At 41.1% G+C, this 17,434-nt stretch overlaps 2 protein-coding genes across 27 annotated transcripts in view; one reads left to right on the top strand and one right to left on the bottom strand.

The window, feature by feature from the left end:
• LOC110523648 (WD repeat-containing protein 5) overlaps positions 1-4,029 on the bottom strand; it is a 31,299-nt gene extending 27,270 nt beyond the window's left edge. Inside the window, exon 1 of the mRNA XM_021602538.3 lies at positions 3,844-4,029. The gene's annotated coding sequence lies outside the window, so the exon portion shown is untranslated. The remainder of the gene's footprint in view (positions 1-3,843) is intronic.
• LOC110523646 (bromodomain-containing protein 3) lies at positions 3,128-16,554 on the top strand. 26 transcript variants are annotated; one of them, XM_090234557.1, is made up of 13 exons: positions 3,137-4,477; positions 6,560-6,922; positions 7,038-7,175; positions 7,358-7,487; positions 7,650-7,813; positions 7,925-8,296; positions 8,425-8,553; positions 8,690-8,863; positions 9,346-9,414; positions 10,819-11,042; positions 11,156-11,430; positions 12,376-12,528; positions 14,326-16,554. In XM_090234557.1, the coding sequence occupies exons 2-13, from the start codon at positions 6,722-6,724 to the stop codon at positions 14,439-14,441; spliced, it is 2,145 nt and encodes a 714-aa protein (XP_090090683.1). In that variant the 5' UTR covers positions 3,137-4,477; positions 6,560-6,721; the 3' UTR covers positions 14,442-16,554. The 26 variants fall into 26 exon arrangements, with proteins under 26 accessions (XP_090090689.1, XP_090090692.1, XP_090090699.1 ...); XM_090234560.1 differs by having other exon boundaries at positions 7,928-8,296; XM_090234556.1 differs by having other exon boundaries at positions 3,140-4,477; positions 7,928-8,296; positions 8,690-8,878.
• Positions 16,555-17,434: the final 880 nt, after the last annotated feature.

A 17,434-nucleotide genomic window follows, 5' to 3' on the forward strand; every position in this document is an offset into this window, starting at 1 on the left:
TGCGTGGGCCCATGGTGTTTATACTTGCATACTATTGTTTGTACAGATGAAAGTGGTACTTTAAGGCATTTGGAAATTGCTCCCAAGGACGAACCAGACTTGTGGAGATCTACAATTGTTTTTCTGAGGTGTTGGTTGATTTCTTTTGATTTTCCCATGTCAAGCAAAGAGGCACTGAGTTTGAAGGTAGGCCTTGAAATACATTCACATGTACACCTCCAATTGACTCAAATGATGTCAATTAGCCCATCAGAAGATTGAAATGCCATCATTTTCTAAGCTGTTTAAAGGCAGTCAACTTAGTGTATGTAAACTTTTGACCCACTGAAATTGTGATACAGTGAATTATCAGTGAAAAAATGACGTGTCATGCACAAAGTAGATGTCCTAACTGACTTGCAAAAACTATAGTTTGTTATCAAGAAATATTTGGAGTGGTTGAAAAACGAGTTTTAATGACTCCAACCCTAAGTATGTAAACTTCAGACTACAACTGTACATGTAACAAAAAAACTGAAATGTAAAACAAAGTTACATTGGTCCTCCGAAGAGGGGGTGGGTGGGCCAATTAAATAAATAGCAGGTAAAAAGCTTTGCGTGTCTAGAAAAAAAGTGCCATGTAAGTCCAAAGGTGTACTGCAAGTCTATTTTAAGTTAAATAAATGCCTTTATTAAGTTCCTATGTGCCAAATAAGGTAACAGGGTTGAAGTTTCTTAAAAATCTGCCAAGAATCTTCCAATTTAATAAATAAATGTGAAACTGTACATTTTACTTGTGGATTACGAAAATAATCTCCAAAATCATGTATCAATTTGTTTGTCTTCATGCCGTTTTAAAAACAAATGCAGACATTGGAGAAAACCTATTTACGGTTAAGACAAGTAACTATGATTAAGGGCAAACATCATAAACTGAGTTAGAATAAGACATCTGATTACCATTTTGCATTTGGAAAGGTTGGTTTTATTATAGCTAACAAATAACCAAATCATTGATGATCACTAGATAATAGAAATCCATTGGAGTTTCTCAAAATGCATACTACCGTGCTCCGAGCACACAAATTGGAACACGGGGGGCACTTCTCCAATGCGTACTCGTTTGCATGCTTCAAAATATGTACATTGATACAAGCTCCAACAGAAAGTATAAAAAGAAATGACGCAACCACGTAAAAATGACACAATCTATTGATATCAATGGCAGACATTATTTGCGCAGATCAAGAGAAAACACACTTCTGACTTCAGAATGAAATGTTGAATATTCACATCTCAAATGTTGCATGACTAAAATATTTTATCTTGATATGTTAACAATTACAGTACCAGTCAAAAGTTAGGACACACCTACTCATTCCAGGGTTTTTTTTTATTTTCACTATTTTCTACATCAACTGGTAAACTCTAATTTACCATCCCAAGATATCCCTGCAGAACATGTATTTGCGCCCCTACTGGATGGAAACTACAAGTGTAATGGCTGTGCTCAATACAATGGAACTTATAAATGTAGATCCTTCAAAACAGCCCCAAACAGGAAAACAGATCCCAATCAAAAGGTTTTATCACGTGCTCCACTAAGGCAGTTATTTATCTTATAACTCGTCCTTGTGGTATAACTGATGTGGGTAAAACAAAGAGCGAATTAAAAGAATGTATCTCGGAGCATCGGAGCACCATTAGGTGCAAAAACTCGACTTACCCAGTTGCGGCCCACTTTTTGGGAGAAAAGCACTCGATTTTGTCTCTACGTTATATTGGCATCGAACATGTCACCCTCCCTAGGAGAGGGGGTGACCTCGACAATTTATTGTTAAAACGAGAGGCTGCTTTGGATCTTTAATTTAAAAAAAGACCCTTACTCCCTTCGGTCTCAACGTAGACTTAGATCTGAAGCCATTCTTGTGATTTTGCTATTGTAAATGTTTGTAGGCTTATGTAGCCAAATTGTATCTATGATCGTACGCTATCCATTTATGTTTCCTGTATGCTATTTTAATATATGAGAATTAACCAATGATATCAGGCCACACCCGGCCATGATTACAGACACGCGTGTCTTTAGACACTATATAAATGAGTCATCCCGCAGTGTTTGTCATTATATCCTGATGAAGACAGCTTGTCTGTCGAAAAATAAACATAAATATTTTTGCATCTGAGCTCCTAGAGTGTGCGGCTCTCCTTTATTTTTTAAATAATAATATTGAAGACATCAAAACTATGAAATAACACATATGGAATCACGTACTAACCAAAACAGTGTTAAACAAATCTCTTCAAAGTAGCCAGACCTTCATGTCTTAAAGTAATGATGGACTGTCGTTTCTCATATATATATATATATATCCTCCATTGTTGCCATTGTCCTGGCTGGAAGAAGGTTCAGTGACACGTGAGGTAATACAGCAGGGGGAGTGCAAGTGTTTCTCAAATGTATTGTTTCATGCATTCTCCACACTCTCATCCTCACAAGAACATACTCAAGAAAACGTGGTCGGTGAATACACTCGGAGCATGAGAACACAGATAGAATAATAAGACAGATATTTCACTGGATGGTATAAATGTGAAGCATTGAACTACGTTTTGTAGGCTGATTTTTTTTTTATCGCTATTCCACTCACTACCAAATATGGTAGATGGAAAAAGGTATGGAAGATGGATTTGGGCAACATTCTGCCAATCTTCTCAATAATTAAATATTTGATATACAGTTTTCTGTTTCCAAAACTATAATCTGTTATGAACAGAGTGGACTAGGTTTTGTAGACTGTTTTTTTTTTATCGCGTTGTTTAGAAAGTGCAAAAAGGCTAAATGGGGTAATTGCACACGCGCACTTCACATAGGCGTTCCCTAACGCAAATATGGAAATTATGCTAGGACACGCAAACAGGATCTCGCTAGTTCGTGCTTGGCTCTGCCCATCTCATTGCTTGGTCTGCCCACTATGACTAATTTGTTCCCATTGGAAACGACAGGCTGTGGCATCTTTTGGTTTAGTTGTAAAAATATTTGAGCATGTGGAACACGATAGCATGCATATTGAGAAACACCCCATGTCCCTCATCTGCATACACGCCCTCATCTGATTGGTCGTTTCCCCACGAACCGTAAACCGGTATACGCATCGTCACACTCCAGCTGACTGGTCGAGTAGGTAGGCATTCTGACTGTGGTAACTAGTGACGACAATGGAGTTGAGTTTAGTCAGCTTTTCGATGACGGTAATGTCAGGGGAAATGTAAGGATAATAAATTGTATAGGTACAACGCAAGACGCTACCCTTTAGTTTGTAGATTAATATAACAATATTGGATATTACGATTTTGTTAACGTAGCGACACTGGCACTACCCACACACTGGCTTCCTACCCAGTCATGGATGGCACAGCTAAGTAACGTTAGCTAGGTAGAGCCGAGTAGTTAACTAAGTAATAATGACGTTCGTTTGTCTGGAGAAAGAAAGAAGATACTATGTTACCTGGCTGGCCAGCTAGCTAACTGCCATTGCAAGTAAACTAATTACCGTGAGTTAGATAGCTATAGTAACCTCAGTTACCGCAGATGGGCCTGTGTTTCTAGCTACGCTAGCAATGTTGTTCGCAAACACTAACGTAGTGTGCATCTTGTTGGTGATAATAGCTAGCTAATGGTTTTAATCCAGGTAGTTATTGTATGAATCCTATCCTTCAAAATATAGTTAACTATGTTAACACATGGCCTTACTCTCTCGTTTGGCTAGCTTCTCACTGCACATGCAAATTGCAAGCTCGACTAGTTACCAGGCTAGCTAGCTGACGTTACTCCATTCAAACAATAAAACCAGGGATACTCACGGTAAGGCCCAATGTTAAAATGTATTTGCTCGGCTGACTTTTCTTCCTTCAGGAATAAATCTTATCAATCACACGAATGTGTTTAGCATATAAATACGATTAACGTATTTTCGCCCTAATTGAGCACGAATAAAAATCTAGGGCCAGTTCGTTTCAGTTTAGGGCTCAGGCGGGGAATGTGGCACTGAAGAAGACGCGCATGTGTGCTTAGGCAGTGCATACGGCAAGCGAGGAGGGACGATTTGACGGTGGTTCTGATTAGAATCTCGTTTGTAAACTTTAGGTTTTGGACTGAGAGAAACCTAGTTACACATGTCAAGACACATCAACAATGCAGACGTGTATGAATAGTTATACAAACTTAACCATCAAGTTATCATCAATGTGCAGTGGAGGGCAGCTCGAAAGAGGGCACAGGCTGAGCAGAATCAGGGACAGGAATGAGTGTGCTCAAGACAGACCGATCGACCGATAAGGCTGGGGTGTCCTAGACCAACCTGTCAGGTAGGAGTGCAGAACCGGAGACGCCCTGCCCTGAGAGGTTTTGGTTCTCTGTAAAACACAGCAGACAGAACCAGGAGAAACAACAGGGAGAAGCTGTCAGCACTCCTCTGTTTCCTTTGAATGTTTACAGGTGAATATAAAGTTAAAAAGATTTGTGAAATATACATAATACATGGTAAAGTCATCCATCCATGGCATACATTGCAAGCTGAATATAGTCATTCCAGCTGTTTATTTGTATAGCACATTATTTCAGTCCATTTATTTATTTAGCGTGGCCTCTGCATACTTCGGTTTTCAGTATACTCGAAAATATTTGATAGTAGTATGCAGTATATACACTGGGGGAGCGCAGTCTTCAGCGCCAGTAAATTGATTACAAACCGTGCGCATGCGCAACCTCATCTTCATGCTGCTCGGCCTCGCTCAAATAAAGCAAGAGCAACTCGGGCTGCCAGCTACACGCAAACCCATCGGAGGCCTCAAGAAAGTAATGCATTAAAATGTTTATATTTCACCATAATTATTATGATAATAGCGTTTCTTTAGCGAACCATGTAACGTTCATACTTCAGTGTAATGAAAAAGTGGGTGCTGAAACGCTTGTTAGCGTTAACTGAGCAAGCTAGCTAACGTCCGAAGATTTTCAGCAAAGCTACGTCTGACAGCGCATTGCAACAATACAACAAAGCATAACAAATTACTTGTCTATTGGGTTAAATATTTTGGCAATATGGGCGCGAAACGTTTAACAAGATATTAGTGTGGGCAAATTAGCTAGCTACGCAGTTGTGGTAGCAATAGCTACATGCTCTTGCAGAAACCAGATAAAACAAGGAGGGTTATTTAGTTGTAAAATATATTTATTGAAACTGCTCGTAGTTAGCTAGGTAGTGTGGGGGGGTTAAATCGGCTGTTAACGTTATCTACCTAGTGATACCTAAAGGATAACATATGCCCGCCATCTTTTTGGAGAATGTTGCAATGGAGCCCGTAATACCACCTATTTGGTTTTGGTGTATTCATATTTAGCTAGGTGGTCACAAATGTATACTGTAGTGAATAATAGCTACGTCTCAAATGTTCTATAAGCTAGCTACGATAGCGACACTAGTCTGGACACTCGATCCACGGAGTGCAAAGGAGTCCGCGCGAATTGTTCCAAAAGTGTTCCGAGCTCCCTTTGCACCCCCCCCCCCCGCGCGCGTGCGTGATGCTGGCTAGTATAGTTAGCTAAGTTACACGCGTTTTGTTGAGCATATATCATAAACTATTTAGCTAGATAACTAATTCCAATATTTTGCCATACGGTGCCGTTACATACAGTATTGCAGCTTTCAACGAAACGAATAAAAGCTATACAGCTAGTGATGGCTTTTATATGTGACTAGCCATTTAGCTAGCTAACGTTAATAAACTAGTGTATGTGATTGTTTACGCGGGAGGCAGCGCCGCCCTTACGTCAGCTGCTATCTACTTAACGTTACTACCACTGATTTATATACACACAGTTAGCTGGCCAGCTACATTTTTTTTCACGGTCAAATATAACCATGTTTTGTGTAACGCTAGTAGCTACTACTAGTCATTGAAAGAGATACAGGACAATGTCTGTGGATTTGTCATTCTTGAACTCTCCTTAGTACAGATTGCATTAACGTTATCACAGCTACAGCAATTACTCTACTCAGGGTGGTACTTGTTGCTAGATCAGCTGTGCTGTCGTCAGTCAGTTTTGCAGGTTGCTTGGTTATGTATGGGGTGAAATGGATTGTGGTTGCTGTGGTTTATGAATTGCTAGCAGGTTATTTAGACACTTTTTATTTATTATTTAGTGTTATAAATTGTACCTTAGTTTTCTGTACATTTGCATGATCACTAAGCTGTACCTGTCTCCACATGCGAAATACAATTCTATGGTCAAAGACAAATGCAACACCAAGAACCAAGCTACATGGGATGCAGGCTGCAGATTGGGGTATAGATAATGTGCCTCAAACCTGGAGATAACAACACATCTTTCCAGGGACACATTTGCCTATTACAATATCGGACATTTTTTTTTATTGTGATGAAAAGGCCCAACTTTCTTATCAGAATTACTTCCTTTCATGTTATTTCAGGTTTGAGGTATTATACCTATTTCATGGATTTTTGGCTGCTACACTTATGCTGAAGACTCATGACCATCACACTGCTCTGTTTTACATAGGTCAAAAGATCAGGCCCTGCAATGACCTGCAGTTCCCCCCAGGCCACTAAAGAGCAGAAAGAACAGAACTACACTACCCACTGAGAAGGTGTCTGTCTCCCGCCCTGTCTATCTGAGAGTTAACAGAGACTCCTAGAATACCACCCCCTTCCCATCGCAAGCATGTCTGCTGTCAACTCCGCAACCCCGGCCCCTCTTCAGGGAATCAACCCCCCACCCCCGGAGGTGACCAATCCCACCAAACCAGGTCGTAAAACCAACCAACTACAATACATGCAGAATGTAATGGTCAAGACATTGTGGAAGCACAACTTTGCCTGGCCTTTCTACGTGCCAGTTGATGCCATCAAATTGGGTCTTATGGTGAGTAGACTGTAGATATTGGTAATGGGTGTTATAATTGTCAGAAAGCCAATGACTATAGATAGATCACTGCAAATGACAATGCTCACAATGTTTTTCATTTTCTGTTTATCAGGATTACCATAAGGTTATAAAACAACCTATGGACATGGGAACCATCAAAAAGAGACTGGAGCATAACTACTATTGGAGTGCCAGTGAATGCATGCAGGACTTCAACACCATGTTCACCAACTGTTACATATATAACAAGGTGAGTACTCCAAGAGAGTAAATACAGACTGTTTCTCCTAGGGGTCCATTTATTCTGGATTTAATATTAGTCTAATATGTTTCCAGATTCTCCCAGGGCTTCTCCCAAAGCTCTACGTTTTTAAATTGATCTCAAGTTTCCTCTTTGTGTTTCTCACTTCCTGTTTTTACTCTGCCCAACAGCCTACAGATGACATTGTCCTGATGGCACAGGCCTTGGAGAAGATCTTCCTGCAGAAAGTTGCCATGATGCCCCAGGAGGAGGTGGAGCTTCTGCCTCCCGCACCCAAACCCAAGAAAAGCAAGAACATAGGTAATAAGCCACTGTTCATCTGTTCCTGAAACTATAGACCCCTATAATTTGGGTAGATCCATAGATATCTTGTAAAAAAAAATGTAGAGAAAATGGGTGCATATTGCCAATAAAATACCCCATGTACTGTGAGTTAATCTCTAATAATTTCACCTGCTGCAGGTGGTCTGGATGGAGGCGAGTCACCATCATCCCTATCTGGCTCTACGACACCTGTGATTGGCTCTTCTCCAATGACTGCCATCACCCCGAACGTCCCAGCTGTCCAGAGCTCGCCCAATGCTCCAATGTTACCCGTCGTCTCACCATCACAACCTCTTGTCAAAGTAAGTCACCGTACAGTTTTCATCAGGCATACAAATGTTTATTTAGTCTTTTGAATGGAACCTCACCTGTGAGGGTGTGCCTTTTTGTGTTTGTGTTTGTTGTGCATCTAGAAGAAAGGGGTAAAGAGGAAAGCAGACACCACCACCCCCACGACATCTGCAATCACAGCTAGCCGGAGTGAGTCGCCCAGCCCCGTCTCAGAGGGCAAGCAGGGCAAGGTGATGTCCAGACGGGAGAGTACAGGCCGTCCCATCAAAGCTCCCAAGAAAGACCTGGTGGAAGGGGAGTTGGGCCAGCACAGCAGCAAGCGGAGCAGAATGAGTGAGCAGCTCAAGTACTGCGACAGTATCCTGAAGGAGATGCTGTCGAAGAAACACGCAGCTTACGCCTGGCCCTTCTACAAGCCTGTAGATGCTGAAGCTCTGGAGCTACATGACTACCACGAGATCATCAAGCACCCCATGGACCTCAGCACTGTCAAAGTACGCACCACAGAACAAAGCACGTACACTAGCAGAATTCACTTTTACAGTTAATCATTACCTTTGTGTTGGCTTGTGTGGTTGCTCAACCATGAGCTGTTTGGATAACACTTTCTGTTGATTTTCAGAAAAAGATAGACGTCCGGGAGTATCCAGATGCACAGATGTTTGCAGCGGATGTTCGAGTAATGTTCTCAAATTGTTACAAGTATAACCCTCCAGATCATGAGGTTGTTGCCATGGCCAGAAAACTCCAGGTATGTTTGGGATTTTAAATATTTCTCTGGATCCCATTTGAAAAATGTATATAAAATTGAATTGGTTGGTTTATCGCTAATGTGTCTCTTTCTGTCACTTTTCTTTTCGCCATAATTGCCTGTGTGTCTTTGTCAGGATGTGTTTGAGATGCGTTTTGCTAAGATGCCTGATGAGCCGGTGGAGCTGAGCCCCGGTACAGGCGGGTTGGTCAGTAAAGGCGACAACTCAAGCAGCGGTGACTCCTCCAGCTCGGACAGCTCTGACTCAGAGGAGGAGCGGGCCACCCGGCTCGCCGAGCTGCAGGAACAGGTGGGTGCGGAACAGGTGGGTTTCAGATCCGAGGTCCGCCCGACTACTCCTCTAACCTGAAGGGCTCAGGGAGGGCCTTCCTCCCACCTTCTCTTCTCACATCACAGCCATCTTATCCATTCCAAAATGCTGAGACAGAGATGGAGGGGCTGCCACCTTACATCCAGTCTAACCCCTCCCACTCTCCCCTCAGACATGCATACCACTGCTTTCTCCACTGATTCGTCATCTCCCAATTGATAGCACTTAAATGTAACCCTCTACCGCTTTAAATTGTGCATTTCCATGCACCTACTGGTACAGATGGCTTGCATGCACTACCTAAACAAAAGCCTTCTTTTTGAAAACATCACAATGTCGTTTTTGCATTATGGTACCACACAATAGCTCTTGTCATAACATGGTGTTTTAAAATGGTTCTGATCTCTTTTTTTGGAGTTTTCTATCTTTGTCCCCTCATTTCCCTTTGGCTCTCTTACCAGTGTATCTCTGTGGAGCGCCCCAATGGTAGCGGGCAGGGGGGAAAAAACGGGTGCACCAAGCATTTTCAGGTGATTTGCTTTTCACTTCCCGGTCCCCTCCCCACTAACCTCTTATTGATCTCAGTTTATTATCAATGCCGCTATTTTACTTTTATTTTTTTTGCATTAGTTGAGCAAGCGGTCGAGGGTTAATAGTGGGGAGGGAGTGGCGAGTTACAGGTGGTGTGACACTAAGTGGCAGATGTGTGTGAGTTTATATGGTTGTGTAAATGTTGAATGTGTGTGTTTTCTCCCTGGTATGTTTGCTGGCTGACCAAGTAGACATATTCTTATTTCTCTCTCTCTCTCGATTGCCTGAAGGTTGTTTCCAACTTAAATTGAGGCAATGAAAGGAGTATGCAACTTGTTTCCCTCTCCCTTGTTAGAGGGTTCCTTTCTGATTTACTGGTGTTTTGGATGGGTTTTTGCGCGATCTTTAAACTGCTCTCTTCATTTTTGCTCATGTTATGCACCAAAGGGATAAAAACTGCTCAGATTGCTTACCTAGTTCCATTTAGAATTGGTAGTACAAAAATAAATACTAGATAATAAAAATCCGTTGTTAAAAAGTTATAGCATAGAGTACTATTTTTCTGTAAGTTGTGAAGTAGATAAGCAATCAAAGTTGATGTGAAGAGTTTCCTGTGTTTAAAGTCATTGTATGTGTCACAATGCAGTGTTTCTCCTATATTTATTTAGCAGCAGCGAGTCGACACTGATAAACTTGGCCGCCACTTCCAAAAAATACATAATGAAAAGGATCTGTATTGTATGTATGCGCTTTTAAAGGTATAGTGCGAGATTTTGTCAATTTTTTACTTACCCAGATTCAGATGACCTCATTTATACAATTTTTATGGTTCTGCTTGCAGTTTTAAGGAAGTTGAAGGTAGTTTAATTGCCAAAATCTCACATTATCCCTTTGAGATGAGTGACAAGTTACAATGTATATTTGTAACAGAGTGAGCAGTGGCGCGAATGGGAGCCACGAGCGCACAGCCAACGCTTGCTCCTCATTTCCCTACAGTGCAGTAATGCGCATCAGTTATATTTCAGATGGTGTTAACATTTAATTTTCATGCATTTTGGTGTAGAATGTCTTTTTTTTTTAAGTCACCAGAAGTGACATTCTCACAGTCATTACCCTTGCCACCGCTGCTGAAAAAAATCCTAAGGGAAACACTGGAGGTTAACCTACGTAGTGTTTTGTTTTAGTGTACATGGCTTTCCCTAAAGTAATGCCACATTTTATATAACCTAGTTTCCTTTCAAAATAGGAACTTAAGCAAATTTGTATGATTCACTCAAGTGGTAAAAAGTGGAGCATTTCTTTCTGGGAAACTCATACCTACCCCTTTTCTAGTCCCTCAGGGCTTGAAGTGCTAGCATACCCTTACGGCAGACCACTAACTCCTCCACCCCACCTCTCCCCAGCTAAAGGCCGTCCACGAACAGCTTGCCGCGCTCTCTCAGGGCCCTGTGAGCAAACCAAAGAAGAAGAAAGAAAAGAAAGAAAAAGACAAGAAGAAGAAAGACAAGGACAACAAGCATAGCAAAACCAAGACGGATGAGAAGAAGGCCAAGCCTGGGCAGCCTGCCAAGCAGGGCCAGCAGAAGAAGCCCTCAAGGAAAGCCAACAGCACAGTGACTGGCTCCAGGTAAGGCCTCCCTTTCTCTGACGTATTAGGGCTCTGCTCAGCCTCTCATAATAAAAAACACCATGAAAGCCTTGGCTATTTGTCATTTCTGCTTTGGCTTCTTGATCTTCTAGGCAACCAAAGAAGGGGGGCCGGGGCTACGAAACTGACGAAGAGTCTCTGCCCATGGCGTACGACGAGAAGCGCCAGCTCAGCCTGGACATCAACAGGCTCCCAGGGGAGAAGCTAGGTCGGGTAGTGCACATCATCCAGTCCCGAGAGCCCTCGCTGCGAGACTCCAATCCAGACGAGATCGAGATTGACTTTGAGACGCTCAAGCCCTCCACCCTACGCGAACTCGAGCGATACGTCAAGTCCTGTTTACAGAAGAAACAGCGGAAACCCCAACGTAAGTCCTGAGATGGAAGACCTCATGCATTGAACCTCACTGATACCTTCACTGTCCTTCAGCCTGTTACTACTACTCCCTCTACTAAGTATTTTCTCCTACCTTCTCTTGCTTTACTGTTAAGGACCCTACGCAAACAGAGCGACGGAGCGTTGTATACTGTCCGTTCCAAATTTTGAGCCGCACAAAAATACGTAGAACTACATAGAAAATGATGCTCCATCGCTACATTTGCGTAGTTTGCGTGAAGAGTGTAGCAGCTTTTACTCGCATCTCTTTAAGTACTAGATAGATTTTCTTTCCCTTTTTGGTATTTGTTTCTTAGCTAGATTATGTTCCTTCCCTCTACCTCATTGCATGTCTTCCGGTTGACGGCTATTTTTTGATATACAGGTGGTCCCCACCTTTTTGAACTCCTAAAAAGGAATTTTCTTCCGGCCTTTTGGTTTTTGGTCAGTGGCTGCTTAGGTCAACGAAATAACAAAAAATGATTGCTTTGTGTACATGTAGCCTAACTGAACACAAGGTACTGTTTGCCAAATTCATGCCATTCTGGATGTAGATGATCTATGTAGTATACATGGACCTCCTGTATAAAATGTTATGGGCCTGAACAGGGTTTGCTGTTGTGTTGCTAATATCGGCTCCTACTCGGACCCAGCGCAGTGGAGTCAGGCAGTGTGTCATATCATGTGACAGATAACTCCCGTACAGTCCTCGCTTAACAGCAAATTTAGCAAGTGAGATGGAAGTTTGTTCAAGTCCAAGAGCGTAAAGTCTCACCTGTGCTTTGAACCTGCTGCCTGCCCTCTGTAGTCCTCCAGGTTGTAGGCATTAGGCGCTAGGCCATAGCTGTGAAGTAGCTAGCTAGCTGTCACCACATCGGCGGGGGTCCGGGCAGGAAGGCCATGGTGCTCACAGCGTGCCGCTGTGTGTCTCCTGCAGCGGCCGCTGGGGGCAAGGGAGCGAGATCCAAGGAGGAGCTGGCTCAGGAAAAGAAGAAAGAGTTAGAAAAGAGGCTACAGGATGTCAGCGGCCAGCTGAACAGTAACAACAGCAACAAGAACAAAACCGACAAAAAGAAAACATCCAAAAAAGGTACCATAGCGTAAGGGACAGCAGGAGTTGCGTAGAGTAATGACGGGGGCACGTGGACCCCGTCTTGCTTCCCATTTGAACCTAGTTCACCCATTCATTGTTGGTATCCTGTGGTCCAGGAAGTTAGTCATCCGGTCTTTTATGGTTATAAATCTATATATACTATATCATATATTTATTAGGGATGGGCACGGTTATTCGAAAATCTGAACAGACGTTAGTTTTCGAGTTAGGGTTGGGCAGTATCCAGATGGCCATACCTTTCCTGTACCATACCGGGTTAACCTGTATTACATTGCAGCTATTTCTTTAAAAAAAAAAAACTATCTAATAGCAGATGCTTGCTAAATACTAACAAACACAAGAAAACATAAACTAAATTTAAGGACAAACAGCCCAGCTCAAAGTTATACAACTATCTCGAAAGGCTACTCACACTTGATCCAGAAGGGGATTGATTGTCTCTGCTGTTAACAAGAAGCTACCCGCCTAATGTTATAGCTAGCAAGTTAGCTAACCAAATGCATAGATGGAGCCCTGAGCTGGAGAAAATGTAATTGGCACATCTTAGATGGTTAACTTCTAAATTCAGTTAAGTTATCATTTTTGTTAATAACAATAAATACGTTTGGACAGTATTGAAAATCATCCCATCGGTACTTCAAAATACCCTGAATACTTGTGAAAGTATACATAAAATACACATTAAAAATATAATCTATATGAAATTCTTAATTCAATAAAACAACATTTTGAATGTAGATTTTGATGTGCACCTCACAAAAAGATATACTGTAGCCTACGCGGGTTTCACACATTTGTCAGCCAATCAAAGTGTAATACAGTTAGAGGATCCATGTGTAGCAAGCAACGTGATATCTGACTAATCAAAGCAAAATGGAATTTAAATTATGGAATCAGGTTAGCTAAATGTGAAGGAGTAGGCTACAATGATCAGGTAGGCTGTTTAATCTTAATGGGGTTGTGGAAGACAACGATGGAAAGTGCAGCAAATGGCTTCAATTAGTCTAGGTAGCTGGTTGTCTTAGCTAACATCTTTACATTGATTTGATGCAGTCACGACGGGCCCTACCAGATGGGATGATAGATAATTTATGGCACTTACAAGTTTGTCTTAACTAGTGTGAGTCTGTATGGCTACACTCTCTCTCCCTCCCATGTCAAACACACCACCCCATGCTTATCCCCCTTGCTGCTGCAACCAAGCAGAGCACCACCTCTCTCCCAAGTCGCGCAGGCTGCGCATCAAGCCAGTTCCCAAGTTGAAACATTTTTTAAATATATTTTTATATTTTATATTCTATTTCGACTATCTGGATTTCAGAAAAAAATTGTATGATATTATTTTGAAAAGGGAAATTATTTAAAATGCCCATCCCTAATATTTTGTTGTATGGTTACTGTAACAATGTAATTGTGTGTGTAGGGGGGGTCCTGTCATTTCATCTCCTGTCTCTTCAACACTTGTGTGACCATGTGTGTGTATGAATGAATGGATTTTCTTTTGTCAAACTGCCAGTTGGCACCCCATCCTTTACAGAATGAATTGACACACAAACAAACCTTACAATGATTCACAGTGATAATTCAACAGTGATAATATTTGTGTTAGCTTTATCAATTCTAAAATAAAAAAAATGCAAGTCCATTTTAAACATGTCTCATAGCGCATACAAATGTTTTACTCATCTGAGAAAGTATTTATCTTTAGCATTTGCACCTCATTTACATAGATATGTAATACGTTTGGACGCATCTCTTACTCTCTCTTTCCAGAGAAGGGCGCTGGGTCCGGTACTGGTGCTTCCCATCTCAGCGGCAGCAGTAGCTCTTCAGACTCGGGCAGCAGCAGCTCCAGTGGGTCCAGTTCTGACAGCAGCGACTCCGACTGAAAAGAGCCGCCCAAACACTCGCTGGGAACTATTCCTTTTTATTTTTACCCTGTGTATAAAAATAAAATAAAAAAATAAACATTGTATGCAGTTATAGTGGTTTCCCCCTTCTAAAACATTTAATGAGGAAAAAACAACAATGTTATGCCATGTCAGAAAAAGAAGAAAAGAACATGGGGACTTTAAGATGACTTGACAGGGTTCTTTTTGTTTCCACTTACTTTTAAAGGGATGTGTTCAAAATCGACCAAACATAAAACAAGCATTTTGTAATACACTCTTGGATGAATGCCAGATGTCTTTTTTTTCTCCTAATACAATCATCAACATGCATCTCAATGTGAAGGAGTTGTTGCATAGTTATCAAGACAGCGCAGAACCCCATGTCCACCTCCTAGCTTCAGCCCTGCTGCATAAACAATCTATTCAATTACTTTCACAAAAAATTATCAACGCTTCTCATCCGGCTTCACAAGTATTTTTCACCCTCGTGATGAGGAGGGCCCTCTTGAAATAGGCTTATGTCTGTTTTGGGTTGTTTCTCCAATCATTTGACTTTTGACAAATACTGAACCTTGTTTGCCTCTGAGGGGTACATTTCAGATTATTCTGAACAATCATGTTGTGTGTCCTCAGCAGCATATACAGTCAAATTGAATGATCTGAAGAATTTTATTTAATAGTGGAACTTGATTGCTGTTATTCTTTGTATGATAACTGACATGGTCTTTCTTTTTTTCGGCAGTATGTAAAGTTTTAGCAAAAATGTCTGCTCGATGGTAACTGGTCTGAGAGGTTATTGATGAAGATTTTAACTTAAAGAATTTAGACTTTTAACGCTTTTGGGCAGAAGAAATTACCATAAAATAATTCACTCAACAGTTTGTTTCATTACTTATAACATGACAACCACTAGGCGTGATGGCCTCCTGTACATGTAATTCCTGGCATGCCTCTTGCTTAATCTACCATCTTCACTGATGAATGTATGTATGGTGCCATGAATGATTGTGTACATCACTGCTTTATGTAAGATGGGATGGCCAAAACTGTACATAGCTGACCTCTGTGTACATTTTTAGTACAATGGCGTAGGAACATGAATATTGCAGAGCACACCCGCCATCTGTTGGTGCTTTATTCCAAACGCCAGTGCCGTGTCCCCTGATCTTTTTCTCTGTTGATGTCAAGTTTGGACAATGAAAGCAGGACAATATTGTAAACAATGTGAGTCTTCCTCTGAAGTGTAGCGTATTGATTTCTGAATGTAATTTGTTACCTCTAGGTCCCTTGTTTTATCGTGACTAGATGCCACAGCCTCTTATGACTTCAGTTTAGTTCAACTCATCTTTTATTTTTATCTTAGTGAACAAATGGTTAATTATTCATAAGAGAATATCATTACAATTTATTCCACTCCTGTAAGAATGCATATGATTATTTCATGAAGTATAATTTGTGGTCAGTTTTTTTTCTGGAATTTGTTGAAAATAACTTGAACATTGAAACCACTTGGGGTTTTCTTTACTGTTAATAAGTTGATACATTATGCATTTGGTCATATGCATTATTTTAGGCTATGGTGGAAATAAATATTTGTGTAATTTTGTGGCTTGTCCCACATACCAGGTTGCACTTAACTGCAAAATTCCCCAAATGATCTTGTATGCATTTATCTGCCTATACCAATGTTCTCCAGTACAGGCCCTATCAGGTTTTTCTAAGAATGTCTTTTAGAGGCAAAACACAAAATAACAAATATATATATACACACATATATAGCTTTTAGTTAATTTCTAGGCCCTGGTCAAATATAATAGTTCCTTTTTATATTTTCAAAAGCAAATGTTTACTTTTTATCCTAGATGTGCATGCAAGTTTATTGTAACTTTCTTATACCCTTTTTTGAGCTGTTATAGTATCTTCCTGTAAGTGTCAGTCATCGAAACAAATCAAGGATTCAGTGTAAGTAGTTTTAGGCTTGTTGATTGCAATATGGGACTGAGGGTGGTATTTGGGGGGTGGGGACTGGAGGTAGAAGCTAACAATTAATGTAACCGCTAACATGGAATCGGGTGAAATATTTTTTTTTAAATAAATTCAAAAGACCCTATTGAATTTGTCTCCTCATTTTCTGCATGTTGATCTGTTTTACTTTTCTCTTTGCACTTGTTTTCGCTCACTGAGGTACACCCGTGTACTTCTGGTGGATGACACGAGGAGATCCAGAGGAAAAGATGTGGATGGACCGTCCACAACCCTGAAAGCCGTGTTCCATCATCACCAGTCAAGCTCTATCCTGGAACCCAAGGGAGAAGAAAAAGATGGTGCCCAAGAAACACCTGGAGGTGGGACCGTCATGCAGATACTAAGGAGAGGAATGGTCGATGGCCTACGCTTCCAAAGAAGCAATTGGGCCTAATTAAGTAAGACCTGTGTACACATTTTTATAATGTACTCTAAAACCATAATGTGGGATGCGTTTAGTGCTTATGGACTGGATGTGCCATTTAATATGATCAGCATATGCTAGCCAGTAGCCACAAAACCCAAAGGATAGCTGTGAAGGGCTATCTGCAGTTCAATGATAGGCCACTAGATGGTGGCCATATATAATTTATTTTTAAAATCGGGTGACAGATTTGGTTTGAGCTGTGTGTTTGCTGGATTCAGATGACAGTGAGTTACACACCCCAAACGTGCTGTTAGGTGAATGTCATCCCAATGATTATAGGGGGGACATTTTCTCTTGGATATATGATATACTAATGTCTTTTAAGGTGAGTTATGAATTAGCCATGTTGTTCAACTTGTTGGTTGATATCAGCAATCACTTTCCATGCTTGCATGAATAAATGAAATTACCTAACCCACCATACATTCATCTTTTAGTGCAAGAATAGAATACCCATTTCCAATGGCAGATGCATTGCCTTAGGGCTCAGTGTAGGGCTATACATCAGTCACTGCCCACCCCAGCTCTTACCCTACTT

The sequence above is a fragment of the Oncorhynchus mykiss genome, chromosome 5, assembly GCF_057628025.1.
Source record: "Oncorhynchus mykiss isolate SJ-2025 chromosome 5, ASM5762802v1, whole genome shotgun sequence".
NCBI classification, from domain to species: domain Eukaryota; kingdom Metazoa; phylum Chordata; class Actinopteri; order Salmoniformes; family Salmonidae; genus Oncorhynchus; species Oncorhynchus mykiss.